This window comes from Sebastes fasciatus, chromosome 6 (assembly GCF_043250625.1).
Source record: "Sebastes fasciatus isolate fSebFas1 chromosome 6, fSebFas1.pri, whole genome shotgun sequence".
NCBI classification, from domain to species: Eukaryota; Metazoa; Chordata; class Actinopteri; order Perciformes; family Sebastidae; genus Sebastes; species Sebastes fasciatus.
In genome coordinates, this window is record NC_133800.1 from 5,692,544 (window position 1) to 5,712,473 (window position 19,930).

Genomic DNA, 19,930 nt, shown 5'->3' on the forward strand with positions numbered 1-19,930 from the left:
CTAATGAGAACGTGCAGTTATAAACAATACAGCTCTATATATATATAAGATCATGTGACTGGTTAAATGCAAACTATCAATCATACAGAGGCTTGGATAACTTAAAATATCAACTTAACTGTTTAATAACATCCATGGACCATAAAAGAAACTTTCCACATTAATTCACAAGAATCAATCTCATTCACTCAAAGAGTTGGAAACTTTATTTACTCTGCTCAGGTCATTGGGAAACATTTCCTCTTCACAAAAATAGGAACGCATGTACATTTATAGTATATTCTATGTTTTAATTACATATTGAACTTTCTATTTGAGTTTCAGAAAGAAAAAAAAAAATCAGCTTGTGGCTGATTGATTACTGTCAGGAATGGTCCCTGACCTGCAGTGATGTCCATCCCAAAAATAAGAACATTGGACTAATGGCAGTCATCTTAAAGAGGAATGACATCGATAGTGTTTTCATACGTGGTCGTGATAGACGGGGGGTATTTTCAGGCAACTCTAACGGGTGTCAGTGGAACAGCCAACTGGAAAATACCTATCAGATTTGCCAAAAAAGTATCCCTGTATACCACAGCCTCACAACAGAAACAACTTTTAACAATTCAGAAATACATGACTTGAATAGAGTATCCTGTTACTTCACATTACTGTGTTCATGGTAAGGCAGCTGGGTGAGACCTTAAAAGGGAGACCGTACTAACCAGAAGGTTTTCGATAACATCCAACCTTGTCAGAAAGCAAGACTCTACCACAGCTACCGGCCTTTACACTCTGGAGAGAGGAATCTATATGAATGCATCAGATATGGGAAGAAAACGGATCCTGTAAAAAGTGATGTCATTTCATAATTAAGCGAGATCATTCATTACCTTGTACATTGGCCTTTTCTTCCAGAACTTTCTTATCCAGTCTGTAACTCCTGCCATCTGCTGCTCTAATTATCTCAGTGTACAATTTCAACGAGCCACATTTCATTGTGTATGAAAGTAGCTTTTCCTCTCAAAAGGCAACAATGGTTTATTCTTCATGCAAATGTAACTGGACCAAATCTACCACTCTACATCCATTTTTTTTTCATATTCAGTTGATGCAAAATATAAATAAAAACCTTTCTCTTACTGAGATATTATCAGCTCATTTTTATGGTCGAAAATAATACATGGTCTGAGACTTTTTTTTTTCCAATTAATAGCTAAATAAAAACAAAAGTTTTGCATCTCTGAGTGGCGGGTAATACTGGAGCTGTACCAGACAGCTGCTGCAAATGGATTGATTTGACATGCTCAGTCTCCGTGATGTCATTGTGACATGGTAGTGATGTCACCCATTCCCTGTCTCTGAGAAATGAAGGGGTGCGTTGACACTTTTGGCATGAAATCTCAAGGCAAGCCCAATCCTTGACTCGTGTACAGCACACGTTGACATTGGCATGTCAGTGACTGACTTCACTCATCAAAGATTGTGAATTTAATATCTCACTCCCTCAAATCTCATATCTTGTAATAACATTTCATCATCTTTACACTGCAAGGTAGAGCAAGCTGTATTTACTTTATTTCCATTATAATGACCTCATTTATTTACTGAATTTCTAATTTATCAACAAAACAAAAAAAAAAACTCCACTCAAAATTAAACATCCATTCCAGGCTTAATTATCTGTATAAAAAAAGATGTATCAAACATAGCTTTTGAAAGGTTGGCTATATAAAAAGGAAACAAAGCCATTAAAAAAAAATACAAAATAATGAATGGGTGACCTTCATGTTACTACATGGGACAAATGGCTTGTTTCTCTACACTTTTCCATTCCTATGATTATAACACAAACAACTTACACCCTAAACAATGTTTCTTCTTTTTTTTTTTTTTAACAAAACATAAACAGAAAGTTGTTTTGGTTGTGCAAGGCCGGACTCGTTCTGAACTCTTGGGATGAGGTATTCGGATCTTTCAGAACGCTAACGTATCTGCCAGCACTTGTGTCATGTTGAAATCACCGAACTGAACTCCACTAAAACAAACAGAAGCCGATGACGATGTACTGCACCTTTGTGAAGAGAATAAAGGGGGCTAAGCTATACTCGAGCCCTAATAATCGGAGACAAAGAAGGAGCCATTCATAACGTATGAATTAATATCAACTAGCATCTCTGCTGGTTGCATCCATTCCTGAGAAATTTCTTTTTGACAAAGAAGTTTATTTTTAAGTAACGGCAAGCTTTTCTCAATGAATTTCGAATGCAACCATCAGACATGGTACGATGACTTTCCCCTCTCCCAGCTTCTCACCTCACTTATCTCGCGTTGCCTGCAAATGCAGTCGGTGCTGATCTAACCTATCGGTCCTCCGTCACTTCTCAAAGCTGAACAACTCCAACATATATGCTGGAGACGGCATGAACAGTACAAGTTAATGTGAAGCACCTTGACTTCTTGAGGTCAATTGACTCGGAAAGGACGTTAGTCTTCTCACAGAGGTCCGTAGTGAGGATGTCAGTGTTTAATTCATCGGTAGTGTTTTTTTCTTTGTTCAGCCTTCAGCGCTCGCTGGAGCAAAGTTTGAGTGACATTTTGGAACAACGTACGCTTCATGACCACAGCTGAGAGACAACGGTATTAACATCGACGGTCCACTCTTAAGATGATGAGCCACAAAATGTTAATGACAAGACACTCCTCACACATACAGCCTGCAGCGGAATCAACTGACAAGCAACCCCTCCGGTACGAACACATACAGGCTAGACAGACCCACACAAGGGCAGACAGATCCTCTGATTGGACAATAGCTCCAAAACACGTGCCCCCGCTGACTGGCTGTTATCTAGACTTCACTAAAATAACAGAGAGGAGAGAATCTCTTTGCGGCAGGGGGGGTCGTTGTCGTCGGAGGTGGATGCGGTGTCCCTGCTCACACTGATATCTCATACGTGGTGCCTCCTACACCCGTCACCTTTTTGACGTTACTGTGGCGACTGGGGCTGAGGGTGGACCCCTGGGTGCCGGGATGGCAGTCCATCTGCCCGTTAACTTTCATGACCTCTCTGAGTGGAAAGAAAAGAACAAGGAAAATGATTCAACACAGAACCAAAGAGATAAAACACGAGCTAAACAAATAAAGGTTGTGGCAACATGCAGATTAGTTGTCTGGATGGTTTTAAATGACAAAAAAAAAGATTTGCAACATGGACGATTAGTTGAAAGTGTACTTGTTAGTGAGGCGAAAGACTTGGAAATGTTAGACGAGTAGGTGAAAAGCATGCAAAAGAAAAAGAAATGAGAGGAGTTACACAACTTTATTCATTTGTGAAATAATACAAAAGTTTATATTTTACTAGAAAGGCAAACATATAATCAGAACATAAGAATTCACACCAGACAGTTACTTAACATGAATAAATGGACATTACATTTGGACATACACCATTTACAAATGCTACACGTTGCCTGAGTTAGGGCGAGTACACTAGTGCCCATGAATTGCTGGCTGTGTCCAGCAGAAGGAGCCGGGTTTCCAGAGGGAATACATTCAATGCCCAGCAGTCCCCATTCCGCTCAGTACAATGCATGCAGTTCCACAGGGGTAACGTTACGATTCATACCTTGGGCCCCCCGGACGAGGTGATTCTGTCCTCTCATGGGCACTGATGTAGGAGAGTTTCTGGTGGGAGTAGGAGGGGGATCGGGGCATAGCAGGGGAGTGGGGCTGGTGGGATGGGGACCGATAGGGCCCCTCAGGGCAAGTGGCCCTGCTCTGGCTGCTGTTGCTGCTACTGTGATCTGTGTGCAGGGAGGTGGAGGAAGTCCTAGGGGCACGACCCAGTGTGGAGCCGGCATGGCGCAACACAGGGGTTCGTTGGCCGTAGCTCACCAGCCCGACCCCCATCAGGTTGTCCCTGGAACCTCCATAGGCCGGGGGTGTTGGACCTCTGGATGTGGGGCCGCGAGGCCCATCTGGGTAGCAAGCATTTGGGGGTAGGCCATAGCCCCCATCAAACATGCCAGAGTCCTGGGCATAGATATGGGTCTGGGAGCGCCCATGCAGTATCTGCCGTTTCTCCCTCTCCTCCATCTCCTTTCGCTCCTGGATGGAGGCCATGATGGTCTGGGAGAGGTTGTCGTAGCGCACCGGGGACGGGTCCCTGTCCCTGTCCCTTAGGTGAGGGGAATGCCTGCCAATCCCCCTGGGTGGCATCACTGGACTGTAGGTGGCGGTGACCTGGTGCCTCTGCATTTCAGGTTCCCGGATGTGGCACGTTTTGGTGGGCAGGTAGGGCGAGTGGAACCCAATGGACGGCATGCCGCGGTGGGCCATGCACTCGCTGGCAGTGGCTGGGGAGATGCTGGGGTTGAGCAGGCTGTCGTAAGACAAGCTGCCGTTACGGTTGGAGAGCGTGTTGGGCGAGAAGACACTCTTGTACGGGGTGGAGGTGACCGTCTGCGGCTGCAGGGCCGGGAGCTGGCCCTTCTCCGGCCGGCGGTGACCCTGCTTCAGGCTGAGAGAGCGGGAGGTGATGGGGTCAGCGTCCAGCTGGAGGGGAGAGGACTGGAAGGTGCGGTGGAGGGGAGCGTTGGTGTACTCGGGCAGGTCCAGGTTTGGCTCAGATCGGTAGTCGTGACCGCGGACACCCTCTTCCAAGATAGCCGAGGTCTTCCGGTCATCTGGCATGGTAATCTGAGGAGCAAACAGCAGAATAACACGTCACATTTTAGCAGAAATGTGAACGAAGTACTCGTCCTTAACAACTGCTACTGAAACTTTTGCAACTGGCAATAACCCCCTGGCTATCTGACTAATGATACTACATTAAGAATGTACCTCATATATATAAGCGCCAAACAAATCATGTCTTACCTTCTCTCCAGCAGTGTGGTAGTGGACTTTGGGCATGGTGCCAAAGGACGGCCTGAATTTGTACATGGCTGGAGTGGACGGGTGGGTCTTACCAGAAAGAGAACTATCTACTAACACACACAGAAAGAAGACCAGAGTTAACACTGTGCAGGTAATAGAAATGACACTATTACACCACCTCTGATTGAAAGTCAGTTCTGGGAGAAAGGACAAGACCTCAGAGCTGAATTCTATTATCAGAGTAAAGAGGCTGTAGGGATTGAATTCTTCTGAAACCCACACCATCACCGTTCCTACAAGATGAATTGGAGTGGCTGGATAGTCAGACGGTTTGAGCCCATTCTGGGACTGAAGCTGTGATGTGGCCTTATCCTTGAGGACCTAACTTATGCTTGACAAACGACCTTATCCTTGACGAACTACCTTATCCTTAACAAACGACCTTATCCTTGACGAACTACCTTATCCTTAACAAACTACCTTATCCTTGACCAAAGCATGAAACCTCTGTATTTGTCTCTGAGGGCTATGCAAAGAACTCATACTTCCACAAATTCAGAGTCCTTTAATTTGCTTTTAAAAAATGGAGGTAATCCATTTAGACCGGCTGCAGTACTGTGAAGTACCATCAGGCAGTGATGGTGCTCCATGGAAGAGCGGAAAGCGTTCACTCCCTGATATAATGCACCATGGCAATGGAGATCCTCCGGAGGGAACCTGCTGTTGGAGGTTCACACTATACTGTACATTATTGACACTTCATACTATTGAATGTAACAGTATAAAGAACACATTACCACTGGATAACACCCTTAGCTGTAAAACCATCACCACAATATGATGTCCATCCATCTATCCATCCATTATCTGTAACTGCTTATTATCCTATCCAGGGTCGTGGGAGAGCTGGAGCCGATCCCAGCTGACATCGGGCAAAGGCGGAGTTTTACCTAGACAGGTCGCCAGACTATCACAGGGCTGAACCATAGAGACAAACAACCATTCACGCTCACGCTCACACCTACGGGACATTTAGAGTCAACAATTAACCTAACCTGCATGTTTTTGGACTGTGGGAGGAAGAACCCGGAGAAATCTCACGCTAACACGGGGAGAACATGCAAACTCCACACAGAAGGGCCAAAAGAACCTGCAACCCTCTTCCTGTGAGGCGGCAGTGCTAACCACTGCACCACCGTGCCGCCCACAATAGGATGTCACAGTTCCTAATTTACACAGATGACTTCCAAAGGCAGTCAGTCATCTTTTTTAGTTAGAGTCCTGATTCTAGACCATAGTCCTCTCCCATCCCTCTATGTGGCTCCATTACTACACACCACCAGAAAAAAAAGGTGGTGATTCATGCTGTAATGATTCACTCTGAAATCTCTCCATTGTACCACAAACCTAGTGCTGATTCAGTGAACAGGACTTGCCTCCTCGCTACAAATCACGCCTATTCTCTGGGCCAGCACTAAAAGGCCATTGACCTGCCACTGGGACGGACATTTATCACGCTAAACTAGACGCAAGTCACACACTGGGACACTGGTGATGAACGGAGTTTGGGGGAATTGCCGTTTGGTACCAGCCCTGACAGGAAAGAGAAGTGGGATCGATGATGACTGACAGGAGAGAGAGGGAGAGTTGTTGGTGAACACAGGGTGGCTTTGTTCTCCGGTTTCTTACCTTCGCTGGAGGTCAGCTGGCCCTTCAGCTGGTTGTACCGGTCAGCTTTGGGCGGCAGCGGCGGCTGGGTTTCTTTCTCGTCCAGGCCGTCCAGGCTGCTTTTGGACTACAGGGAGGAGAGCAGGGTGTTAAAAGCATCCAGAGCAGGTGGGGGAACAGCAGATGAAATAGAAAAGAGCATGTGTTAGAGCTAGGGATGCACTAATACCTCTCACAGACGGTCGTAGGGTAGCAGAGCTGCACGAGGCAGCTGCTCTACTTAAGATCTTTTTTTTTAGTGGCTAATTGAGTGGAAATGGTGAAATGATCACAGTGTTGGACGAACTTTTTTTTTCTTAGCACTGTACACAGTTTAAAACCAAAATGGATGCAGCAGAACCAAATATGTCATCTTTTTTAAATCCACAAATTCTTCTTCCTTGTCAAAACCGCCTACATGATCCACAATGCACCTGTCTGTTGACAGTTCATTCAGTTATTTGGTTGTGTTGTGCTAGTAGTAGCGGCTAATGTAGCCTCGAGCTGCTAGTATCAAGCACAGACGAGGAGCGAGCTACAGAGGTCTGGTTAGTTCACTTCTTTCTAACGCCACACTCCCAGAATTTTTTTCATTTTCAAACTTCAGTCCCAACTTACGCTGACTCAGGTGACATCACTTAAGTCTATTTATCAGACTTCATGCAGCTCCCTCTGGAACCACAAAATAATTAATACAGCTGTTTTTTACATATGATGTCGTACTCCCCAACACCTGTAAACAGACTTTGATGTGTAAAATTGTTGTAGTTTCCCTTTAAGTCTTTTCTATTTTGCTCCTAAATTTCACTTAATCGCAGAAAAGTTGTCACTGACCAAACCTGAACATCAGAAAATAATTGAATCTCTCGGGTTACTCTTAAAGGGAATAGGCCATTTTTCTTCACTGGAGACCCCCTCTTTGTACTTTAGGCTGATGAGATGAGTGTATTTTACAGGTACAGACAAAATCTGCTATGCCACTTAAGGCTGCATTCACACCAGATCAGGCGTTGCTGCGATTTGCCGCAGGGTTGCGCAGCAGTATGGGTAACGCCTTTTGTTACCTGTACAGCTCTGGATCGCCGGTTATGCGATTGGCCACTGCAGCATGACGTCGGGTTGCGTTTCTCCAAAAGTTGATTCTACTTCTATTTTTTACAGGTTACCCCGTGGCCATCGCAGCCCAAACGCACTACCACCTTCAAATCTTCGCCAAAATGCCTGATCTGGTGTGAATACAGCCTTAAAGGACCATAACTTACCTATATCACACAATTTCCAAATTTCTGCATGTTGATTTCCATAATAAATGGCATGAAATGAAACCAATGGCCTCTACATAAAGGTTTTTGGAGACATGTTTGCCTTTAAAATCAACCATATAGACATAATATATCCCTTTGAGGTAAAAAATAATGTAATTCATTTCCCCCTATCCGTGAGTCACTTGGCTTTGACGTCAAATGTCTAATAATATCCTGCTTTAGAAATGAGGAAATTCTCTAATGTATCTGACTTTAGTGAGCTACAGCATCCTTTTATATGCTGCCTAGAGCATGAGCCTGTATTTTAAATGGGAAACTGGGAACCGAACTGGGGATACACTATGTTTCACATTTGTGACATGAGACTATGGGAATAAAGCAAGAGAAAATGGTTGCATCCCATGCAGAAGAAGGACTACCTGTAGGTCGGCTGGATGATGGAGAAACAGGGAAATGTCTGTCTGTAATTGTGGAAAAAGTCACCTTGGAGCTGATGATGGTGGTGTGGATGCCGTTGTCACTGATCTTGATGGTGATTTGCCTCTCTGACAGGTCAGGTCTGATGAATGGGGGCTGAATTTTGACATGGGGCTTTTTCCTGGGGTCCATCATGTACCTGCATAAAAAAAGGCAACAGGCATGAACAAACAGATTCTTTACTATCACAGTACTTTCCCAGTTTACAATGTTTAGTATAGTCCTTGCAGTCAGCGCTGCCTTTACATCTGAAATCTTTACGGTGTCTCACTGGATGCAACCAGGATGACAAGCTTGCAACTCTGTAACACAGCCGAACCAGCACACAGCGTACTATTAGAGCAGGGGTGCCCAATACGTCGATCGCGATCTACCGGTCGATCGCGAAGGTAGTGTGGGTAGATCGCATGGCATTAAAAAAAATAAATAAATAAAAAAAAAAAAAAAAAAAATTTAAAAAATAAATAGACGTCAGCCTATCATCCATCCTCACTATGAAATGTGTCACTTGATTGACATACAGGGCAGCCAGTCTGACATCTGATCTTTTCTGATACATGGGTCACCACGCATGCGCAAACAAGCGCGCCAAGTGCGGCAAAACTCTAGCAAGCTACCGAGTTGCCTAGTTAGCCTCCAATTTATTTCTTCTAAACTTAAGAAAGGGTATAAAAATGAGTGGGGGAGCTGGACCAAGTAAGAAGCCAAAAACCTACCACTTCCATACGGACTGGGAGGAGGACTTTTTTTTCACAATGTCATATTCGAAGTGCGTTTGCCTCATCTGCCAGTCTACCATTGCTATTCCGAAGAAGGGAAATGTGGAGCGGCATTTTCGGACTGTTCACAAAAATTACAACACTGACTTCCCTCCGAAAAGCGAGCTGAGAAAGAGAAAGGTGAAGGAACTAAAATCCCAGTTGTCCGGACAGCAGTCATTTTTCTCACAGCTGACCACAAAAGCGAAGGCTGCCACCGAAGCATCATTCCGGGTGAGTCACTTCATCGTTAAGAACAAGAAGTCCTTCCAAGACGGAGAGATGGTAAAAGAGGCATTCGTTGCAGCAGCTGACTCGTTGTTCCGAGATTTTAAAAACAAACCAGAAATATTATCTTCAATCAAAGCTCTCCAGCTATCAAGAAGTACAGTTACACGGCGCAGTGAAGCCATGGCCGAGGATTTGACCCAGCAACTTTGGAAGGATATCGCGGACTGCGAGTGTTTCTCACTGCAATTGGACGAGTCTACAGACGTGAGTGACACAGCCCAGTTGTGCATTTTTATTCGGATGGTGTTTCCCGATATGACTGCAAAAGAGGAGCTGTTAACAGTACTGCCCATGAAAGAACACACGCGAGGAGAGGACATTTTTCAGTCTTTCAAAAACTTTATCGAGAAAACCCAGCTCCCAGTGTGGAAATTGGTGTCCATCACCACGGACGGAGCGCCCGCGATGGTTGGCCGCTCAAATGGATTTATTGCCAAGTGCAGGGAGGACGATGCTTTCCCAGACTTCCTCAATTACCACTGCATAATACACCAACAAGCGTTATGCGCAAAAATGCTCAACATGAAAGAGATAATGGATGTGGCAATGAAGATCGCCTGTTCTATTCGTGCCAGATCTCTTCAAAGACGGCTATTCCGTGCGCATCTGGAGAAGGCTGACTGCGACCACTCTGAGTTGTTGCTACACACTGACGTGAGATGGCTTAGTAGAGGGAAATTCCTGCAAAGATTTCGAGAGCTCTGTCCGGAGATTAAGGAGTTTTTCCGTGTAGCTAAACATGCAGAATACAACCAACTAAATGACGATCAGTGGCTGCTAGACTTAGCATTTTTAACCGATCTGACCAACATGTTAAATGACCTGAATGTAGAGCTGCAAGGAAAAGACAAAATCGTAATCAATATGATCAGCTCAGTTAATGCTTTCAAACGGAAAATGCAACATCTGTCCTCAAAGATGCAGCGCCATGATTTGGCAAACTTCCAGAACCTCGCGTCAGAGCTGGAGACGCAAGGCAAGGCGTGTGTGCAACTTGACAGTGCACGCTACACAGAGCAGATTGAGAACTGTCTGTCAGAGTTTGACAGACGCTTTCAAGACTTTGTTTTACTGGAGCCAGTCGCTACATTCATGTGCTACCCTTTTCGGGAAGATGCTGAGGTTGATTCACTCGCATCAAAAATTGCAACACTGTTTCACCTGAACTCATCTGGAGTGGAGGATGAGATTTTGACACTACAAACTGACATTTAGCTTAAGTCCAGGGCTCATGGACAGTTCTGGAACTTACTCACAGAGGAAAAGTACCCCAACATGAGGAAATGTGCTACCTCCTTGACTGCATTATTCGGCTCCACTTATTTATGCGAGTCAGCCTTTTCCCACATGAAGATTATTAAGTCCAAATACCGTTCCACCTTGACTGATGATCATTTGGAAGTGTGCTTGAGGCAGGCTATCAGCAGCTACTGTCCGGACTATGCATCCCTAGCTGATTCCATTCAGTGCAAGTCATCAGAATAAGGTAATGACAAAAAATTTACAGAGTTATATTGTACAATATGGGTTCATGCAGTTATGCAAGGTACACCAACATATATTGTACATATAAAGAATACTCAATATATTTATAAATAAATATATGTTTTGCATTTTTATAGTAGGTAGATCATTTTGACTTGGTCATTTTATAAGTAGCTCGCATGCTGAAAAAGTGTGGGCACCCCTGTATTAGAGTAATTCACATCAAAGTATACACAACTCATGCAAAAGAGGGAGGGGGGGACACTAGCTTTGTCTTCAGTAGAGAAACATCTGCTGCAAACTGAATTCATTTTTCTGAAAGCCTTTCTAATTCTAGTCTCACTGCACCCTAAATCTTTATTTATACATGAGAAATACTCTGTGTTTCATGTACTGTATCTTATGTTCACACAGAATAACTTCTAAAAATGTTGTGTACAAGAAGACTTGAACTCCTACAACAGTAATCTGTTTTGACACTATATGGAAGGAATATTTAAGTTGTACCAGAGTCGATTGACTCTTTCTAAATAAATGAAAAACACAGGCTTACATTACACATACATATATACAGATATATGACCTGATATATATGCACTGTATATGTATGTACACCCATAAATAAAACATAGAAATTTACACAAAAACAGCTAACATTACTAATGTTATAACTAGGGCTGTCAATCGATCGCATTTGAAAATGGCCATGACAGTTTTTCCTCGCCAAAATTTAGCGTAATTCTGGAGCGTTATTTAGGCGCCAAGCTATGACATGGTTTGACAAGATTTTATAGTTTCATATGATGCCAGTATCTTCACTCTAGCTTTAAAACTGAGCCCGCTACAACCTCTGAAAGATCGAATAGTGGCATTGTGGTATTTTGAGAGGTTAATTAAAAACAAAAACACGCAAATAGTGTTAAAGAAATGAGTGGCGTTAAAATGAATTTGCGTTAACTCCTTATTAAGACGTTAACTTTGAAAGCCCTAATTATTTCAGTACTCATCTCCTACTTGATATACAGCACCTCGCCCTCCACTATCAACCCATGATGCACAGATCCACAGATACAGTGATGAAATTAATGAAGCACTTTTCGTAATCCCATTTGGCTAGTTACACAGTTTAAAACAGACATTTCAAACACAACTTCATGACAGAAAAAACAGCATTCAAGTGAGTCTTACAGGGTTATTCCATAATTAAAAAGGGCTGTCAGTGTAATTGCTTTAATATTTAATGGCGTGGAAGCTCAGGGAGTAAAACGTGTGGTACATTTTACAAGCAAGTCTTTACAGATTTCAAGTAATCAACCCCCACATGAAAAATCTAAATGATTACTAAATGATTTGCAGTCAGATTTAAAAAAAATGTTTTTCTCTTCTAACAGTTCATTCAGTATCAGTCTGTTCCAACATGATTCGAGTCAGTGGTTCAGTAGATAAATACCTCCCGTCAGGGACGACGCAACAACTCAACAGCAGATGCTTGTAACACAGCATCTCACCCCCACCTGATGTTGTCTCTCTGCAGTCACACTGTTGATTTTTATGGAACGGAACTCGTCCCTATAGGTTGTAAAAGTGGTGTTTGGGTTTTGTAGTGTGTGTGTGTGTGAGGCGCGTTGACTAGCTCTGCTCTCTGTTTCCCATTAACTGTTGTTCTTCAGAGTGATTCAATTCTCTCAGCCATCTGCCTTCCCTCAGGGTGGCTGGCTGCTTTCAGGCAGAACTGGATACACACCTCCGCAACCACCTCAGAGCCCGCGCATTCACACACACACACACACAATGGTGCCGCCCGTGTTATTATTGTAGTTACGTGGTGTTGCACTGGGCTTCGATGGGCCACACCCCTATACATATGCATAACCATACACAAACAGATTCTCTCAAGCGCAGGAATACATCACTATTCATTAAAAATCATTCAGACTTAAATGTGTATTGACAAAAACAACCTGAAAAGCATAATAAAGCATCTTACCTAGGTGCCAGGGGACTACATAAGACATACTCCACGTTGCCACAGCAACCCCTGGTGAAGGGATTTACTCCTCCACGAAATTTGCCCGTCACCTGAGGAACACAACGCCTTGTTTAGAGTCAGCAGCGAAGGAAGGCCACAGTTCATACACATGTAGACACACAGAGGTCCAGTGCTTGAATACAAAGAAGGTGATTCATTATGGGATGCTTCAAACAACATGAGTGTGTATTGGATATTATTTCTGTCCACACTCTATTTGGACTGTATTATCCGCCTGCGTGTGCTTGTGATCCACTGTGGTGACCACAGGTTTGTGTGTCAAGATTCTCCAACTATTTCACAGGTTCCCTGAAGCCAGCACGGTTTGCCAGCAGTCAGACAGCTCCAGGTGTGAATGTTTGAGTCAGTGTGAGTCAGTGTGAAGCAGAGCAACGCAGCTCTGTTGACTTTCGCTGGATAAATAACCGAAATTTGTTTGTGTGTGTACATTCGGAGCGAGCACGTCGGCAGCTCCTGCGCTCACCTGTTCGTTGGTTGTTCGACCCCGAGCAACAAGCACCATATGGAAACCTGTGAGTCCCATGACTGGAATAAAGAAGAGCCCGGCTATGCACATCACCACCAGACTGGACACAAAGGTCAAGCTCAATAACAACAATATAGGATCACAAGAACACCAGATGTATTGTAAGAATAACTCCACTGACTCCTTCAGACAGAAGAAGCTACTAGAAACAATGTTTGTCCACTCAGGAAGCATTATTCTGAAATATTAAAGCCATGGTAGGTAATGTCATTTAGAAACCTTTTTTTGTTATATTATTTGAAATTTTCATTACATCTGGACAGCAATCAATAAATCAAATGCTCTGACAATAAAAAAAAATCTGACATCTGTGGCTGTCGCTGACTGAAATAAACCTGTTCAATCAATGTAATCATTGGACGGGCAACCTGCCTGTCGACCTGCGTGCACTCTGTCCGTGCACTCATTGGGCGTCAATCTAGACCTGCTAGCTTGACAGCTAAGAATACTAACAATAGCCTTGTTCGTCGTTTACATTCATTATATGTATACCTTCATAATATAATGATCATTTTGGGGGAGTGGCTTTGGAGGGAGGCCTGAAGGAACGCACTGTCAGTGTTGCTGACTTGGCAACTTTCGAGAATTAATGACTATTGAAGCTAGCGCTGCTAGCTAATTTAATTGGAAAAGAGTTGACAACACTGGGCTGTTTTTTTGCGGTTGGATCATTTAAAAAATCGAGTGTACTCTTGCTGGTTTTCTCCAATGTTGCCATCCCTAGTTTTAAATAGACAACCAACCAAATCGTCCATTTAAAAACGCAGCAGGCTTTGCCGTGAGATTTAAAGCGGCGAAAGGATACGTGACGGTGGTGTGCAGCGCCGCCAGTCTCTCTCGGTGGTGGAGGACGAAGATGAGGCCGAAGGAGAAAACTCCCACCATGTGGATGGTCAGCGACAGCAGGAAGAGGAAGAAGTAGCGGTAGTTCCTCCGTCCAATGCAGTTGTTCACCCAGGGACAGTGGTGATCGAAGTCCTGAGGAGGGAGAGAGGGAGGGAGAAATTCAGAGATGCGATGCGATGCGATGCGATGCGATGCGATGCACTTTTTAAATTAAATGATATAAACTACATCTGGTCTGGGGTTGAGCTTTAAATGTGATTGTAAATTTAAGTTTATGAATTTTGACCTGTGCATCATCTTTTATCATTGGGCAGGGACTAGTTTAAATCTCTCGACCAATAAGGCAAAACAAGTGAAGGAACAAAATGGTCTTGGTTGCAAGGGGCGAAGAAACATTACAATGAAACATTCAATCCATAATCAACCTTTAACTGCAATATCCAGTACTGCCTTTCTGCTCTCTACTTTCATCGGTTGACGTGTAAATAATCATCTACATCCTCATTCAATCCTTCACTAGGCTTTTACAAACACTCAAACCAACTACAACACTGAGCCCTTTTTTAAATAGCACCTAGTGTGTAGGTGTGTGTACATTTGTCAGACCAAAATGAGGATTGGAAAGCTAATACTGATAACAGTATTTTAAGCTTGAAGCTGCAAAAAGCTGATATTTATGCCAGTTACTATGTTTTTTAATGAGGACAATTTTTGCCATAAACACAGATATTTAGAAATTATTTATATATATATTTAGCGTTTGTCTTAGATTTTAATTCTTGGCACGACAGAAAAGCCTCTGAATGGATTCAAGCTACAAACATATGTACTACGTACAAACAAACTGCATCTTATATCATATCAAACATGCCCAACGCTAACAGAGCAGCATGATATTGTTAATAAAAAGCTAATATATTTGTCTAAACATGATGCACACTTAGTTTTCAGTGCCTGCATGTATACTGTAACACACAGTCTTTCTGCACATTTAGTATTCACACACACACACACACCTCCACACAGTTGTCACAGACGCTGCAGTGCGAGCAGCGAGGCGGCCTGTAGAAGTGACAGGTGGCGCACCACTTCATCCGGACCTGAATGCCCTTGATCTCCACGTTCTTGTAGAGCGGCGCCCGGAAATCATCGTCCTTGTCCTCGTCCTCGTCCGCTGTGGGGAAAACACACAGATATACACACACACAGAGGCAGATTAACGGAGCGTAGATGCATATGGTAGAGTGAGAAGAAAATAGTCACAAAGAAGCATGGTTTTGATGTATGATTCCCTTTGACAGGGACAACAGGGGAGCACCTTAAATGAAGCTCTACCCCACTGCTAGCTGTCTGCAGAGACAGCAAACACTGAAAGGAATGAACATTTTTATAGACCTATTCATTCTGTTTTTAACATTAGGAATGATTAAAGAGACTGTATGAACACGTATAAATGTTTTTTAATTGCTTTTTCATTGCCAATGCGTGAACAGGTTGTAACCTAACATAAAAAATGAGACCTTCCACGACTTTTGGGGTTTCCTCTATCAGCCTTTAGATGGCTTTTAATGTGAAGAAGCTGGCCCATTTTTTCCGGGAAAATCCAACAGATGTGATGTCATGCTTTATTTTCAGCTCCGCTTACAGGGCTAACAGTGTGCAACGATAGCTAACGATCGGTTAGAAATGGATGCCGATAACGCCACCAAGCAACCAGCCCCACCACAGCTCAGACTCCAACACAAACTTTACGGAAGCACAGAAAAAACAAAGTTATATCTAGTGAAGCCGGTCTTGCAAAACAGGAATGTGACCGACGTCGGGGGGGAAAACTAGTGTTGTGTGTCGACGTGGAAAGTGAGTTGTGAAGCAAGAGAGAGAGAGCGGCGGCGAAACGAGCAAGCAGCGGAGCAGAAGAGAGTTAGTTTAGCTTTGAGAATATCAAGTGATTGTACAGTGGAAGTTACTGTTTGTGCAGAGATAAATGCTGCAGCTCCTCCAGACCAACAGAGGTTTCCCGTGTCTTGTTTCCCTGCTGCTGAGTGAAGTGGCGGGGGTTAACTCGGAGAGAGTAATGTTATCGACCACAGTGTCTCCCCTGTGCCTTCTGACCACTGTCGGGAGGCTGAAGCAGGAAAAGTTAACACTAGGATCAACATCGGCCGGGCCTTTGATTCATGGAGGGACCTTCGTTTGGTACTGTATGTGAGATATACAGTATAGTGATATTGTGGTTTTAGCTGGCCAATGTTGCTAACGTTCATCAACATGATGCCTGTCAATCTGTATTGTCTGTGTCACCTCATTCTTTTGACCGATGCTCGCTTCTACATGTATGTAGTGCGAGCACAAGCGCGAGCAACAGGACGCTGACTGTCGTTGATTTAAGGTGTCACTGTTAACAAGCAATTTCTGATTCTTACAGAGTCCCTTTAACAAGCACACTGTAACGCATGCATGACAGAAATCGTTTGGTTTAATTCCCCACATGTTCAGACATTATTAGAATGTTTTTTTAAAATGGGAATCAAACCTCTAACCCTTGCAGAGTTTGCTCCATCTGACCTAGACATTTAACTGAACCCGCACCCTGTAAACTACAGTATGAGAGTAAAAGTGGCATTTGCTGCCCTTGATGCGACTCTGCAGTCAATCAAACTGTTTTTCTTCCTTTCCTGCGACTGAGAGCTTTTCGCTGCGGAAAATAAAATGTCTTTCAGCTGATCAAAGGGCACTTTCACACGATCTACACGGAGCTCCAACCTGGGAAAATAATTTCACAGTACAATAATAACTGCAGGGAGATCCAGGTAGCTGAACTCACACACACACACACACGCACACGCACAGGCACACGCACACAGAAAGCAAGAAAGAGTGAAAAGAGAAAACAAGAGAGGAACAAACGGTAGAGCACAGAAATAAACAGTTCCATAAGCACAGATTGCTCTGTTATTATGGCTGTCAAGTGGCTTCAAATAGATTTTAAAGGTAAACCGTCTGCCAGACCAACAGACAGACGGCAGTTACGCTTGCATCTCCCCTGACAGCTTTTCTTTATACAAACACTCGATGCAAGACGCATTCAGCAGACAAAGCAGTGGCCTATTTCATACAACACACACAAAACGATGACAAATATTGTCCAGAAACCCTCACAGGTACTGCATTTAGCATAAAACATACAGACATAGGCAAAGTTGTTGGTAACGTTCCGTTAAAGAGATGATCACTGAAATAACTTGAAACTGACAAAAGTAATAATAAATAAAAATTCACTGAAAATTAACTAATGAAAATCAGATATTGTTTTTGAATTATGGTTCAGCAGAATCATTTAAAAAAACAAACTAATGAAACTGGCCTAGACAAAAATGATGATAACATTAACTTAATATTTTGTTGCACAACCTTTTGAGGCAATCACTGCAATGAAGTGATTTCTGTAACTCTCAATGAGACTTCTGCACCTGTTGACAGGTATGTTGGCCCACTCCTCGTGAGCAAACTGCTCCAGCTGTCTCAGGTTTGAAGGGTGCCTTCTCCAGACAGCATGTTTCAGCTCCTTCCACAGATGTTCAATAGGATTTAGATCAGGGCTCATAGAAGGCCACTTCAGAATAGTCCAATGTTTTGTTCTCAGCCATTCTTGGGTGTTTTTAGCTGTGTTTTGGGTTATTATCCTGTTTGAGGACCCATGACCTGCAACTGAGACCAAGCTTTCTGACACTGGGCAGCACATTTCGCTCCAGAATGCCTTGATAGTCTTGAGATTTCATTGAACCCTGCACAGATTCAAGACACCCTGTGCCAGATGCAACAAAGCAGCCCCATAACATAACCGAGCCTCCTCCATGTTTCACATTAGGTACAGTGTTCTTTTCTTTGGATGCTTCATCTCTTCGTCTGTGAACATAGAGCTGATGTGACTTGCCAAAAAGCTCCAGTTTTGTCTCATCTGTCCAAAGGACATTCTCCCAGAAGCTTTTTTGGCTTGTCAATATGCATTTTGGAAAATTCCAGTCTCGCTTTTTTATGATTTGGTGTCCTCCTCGGTTGTCTTCCATTAAGTCCACTTTGGCTCAAACAGTGACGGATGGTGCGATCTGACACTGATGTACCTTGACCTTGGAGTTCACCTCTAATCTCTTTGGAAGTTGTTCTGGGCTCTTTGGTTACCATTCGTATTATCCGTCTCTTCAATATGTCATCAATTTTACTCTTGCGGCCACGTCCAGGGAGGTTGGCTACAGTCCCATGGACCTTAAACTTCTGAATAATATGTGCAGCTGTAGTCACAGGAACGTCAAGCTGCTTGGAGATGGTCTTATAGCCGTTACCTTTAACATGAAGGTCTATAATGTTCTTTCTGATCTCCTGAGACAACTCTCTCCTTAGCTTTCTGTGGTCCATGTTAAGTGTGGTACACACCATGATACCAAACAGCACAGTGACTACTTTTCACCCTTTAAATAGGCAGACTGACTGATTACAAGTTTGAAGATACCTGTGATGCTAATTACAGGACACACCTTAGTTTAATATGTCCCTATGGTCACATTATTTTACATCTTTTCTAGGGCTACCATCATTTTTGTCTAGGCCAGTTTCATCAGTTTGTTTTTTAAAATGATTCTGTTGAACCACAATTCAAAAGCAACAGCTGATTTTCATTAGTTAATTTTCAGTAAATTTTTATTTATTATTACTTTTGTCAGTTTCAAGTTATTTCAGTGACCATTGTGGGTTTTTCTCTCTTTAACGGAACGTTACCAACAACTTTGCCTACGTCTGTATGCTCAAATCATAACATAGTAAACTCAAACCCAACAGACAACAACAGCTGTCAGTGTGCTGACTTGACTATGACTATGACCCAAAACTGCATGTGATTATCATAAAGTGGGCATGTCTGTAAAGGGGAGACTCGTGGGTACCCATAGAACCTATTTTCATTCACATATCTTGAGGTCAGAGGTCAAGGGACCTCTTTGAAAATGGCATTGCCAGTTTTTTCCTCACCAAAATTTAGCGCAAGTTTGCAGCATTATTTAGCTTCATCCTTCACCACAAGCCAGAATTAAAGTAATTTGCCTAAAATTAATTTAGAGATACTTACATCTTATTGTATCTATATGCATGTACAGTCTGACTCTTTATTAAATACATTTAATCCTGTTATCAGTATTCATGTTAAATGACATTAATCTACAAGTAGAATTTAAATCGCTGACCCCTGCCCTGATAAAATAATTGCTTGCATGAAGGTGGAATATTATTCACATTATGGGTTGTAATACTTCATTTTCTTTGGACTACTGAGTGACACTTTTTTACCCACCACAGCATTGATATGCGTGAGTTGAGCTCAGCATTGACCTCAAATCATTGACCTTTTAGTAATAAAATGAGCACTCATCCACACAGTTTTTACGTGTACATGGCTAACATGTACTTTAGCTGTTGCCTAGGGTAACACACAGTGTGGTTCAGTGTTCTGAGAAGCTGAGCACGTACAACAGCTATTGTTGAGAACAGTACAATGACTAGAACTGCAACATCATATTAAGTCTTTTATTATAGTAATTGTTCTTCCACCGAGGAACACAATAGAAAGACATAATGATAATTTTCTGTTGAACGCCTTTCACATTAAACATA

At 43.0% G+C, this 19,930-nt stretch overlaps 1 protein-coding gene across 3 annotated transcripts in view; it reads right to left on the reverse strand.

Moving 5' to 3' along the window:
• Positions 1–183: 183 nt before the first annotated feature.
• Positions 184–19,930, reverse strand: part of zdhhc8b (zDHHC palmitoyltransferase 8b) — an 81,607-nt gene continuing 61,860 nt past the window's right edge. The window contains exons 3-11 of one of the 3 annotated variants that reach the window (XM_074637309.1): positions 15,286–15,443; positions 14,229–14,401; positions 13,361–13,463; positions 12,835–12,926; positions 8,320–8,452; positions 6,554–6,659; positions 4,865–4,971; positions 3,612–4,684; positions 184–3,053 (exon numbers count right to left, since the gene is read on the reverse strand). In XM_074637309.1, coding sequence (XP_074493410.1) covers positions 2,921–3,053; positions 3,612–4,684; positions 4,865–4,971; positions 6,554–6,659; positions 8,320–8,452; positions 12,835–12,926; positions 13,361–13,463; positions 14,229–14,401; positions 15,286–15,443 — 2,078 coding nt within the window. In that variant the 3' untranslated portion in view covers positions 184–2,920. Of the gene's footprint in view, positions 3,054–3,291; positions 4,685–4,864; positions 4,975–6,553; positions 6,660–8,319; positions 8,453–12,834; positions 12,927–13,360; positions 13,464–14,228; positions 14,402–15,285; positions 15,444–19,930 lie in introns of those variants that run through there. The other 2 variants (XM_074637307.1, XM_074637310.1) reach the window with 2 other exon arrangements.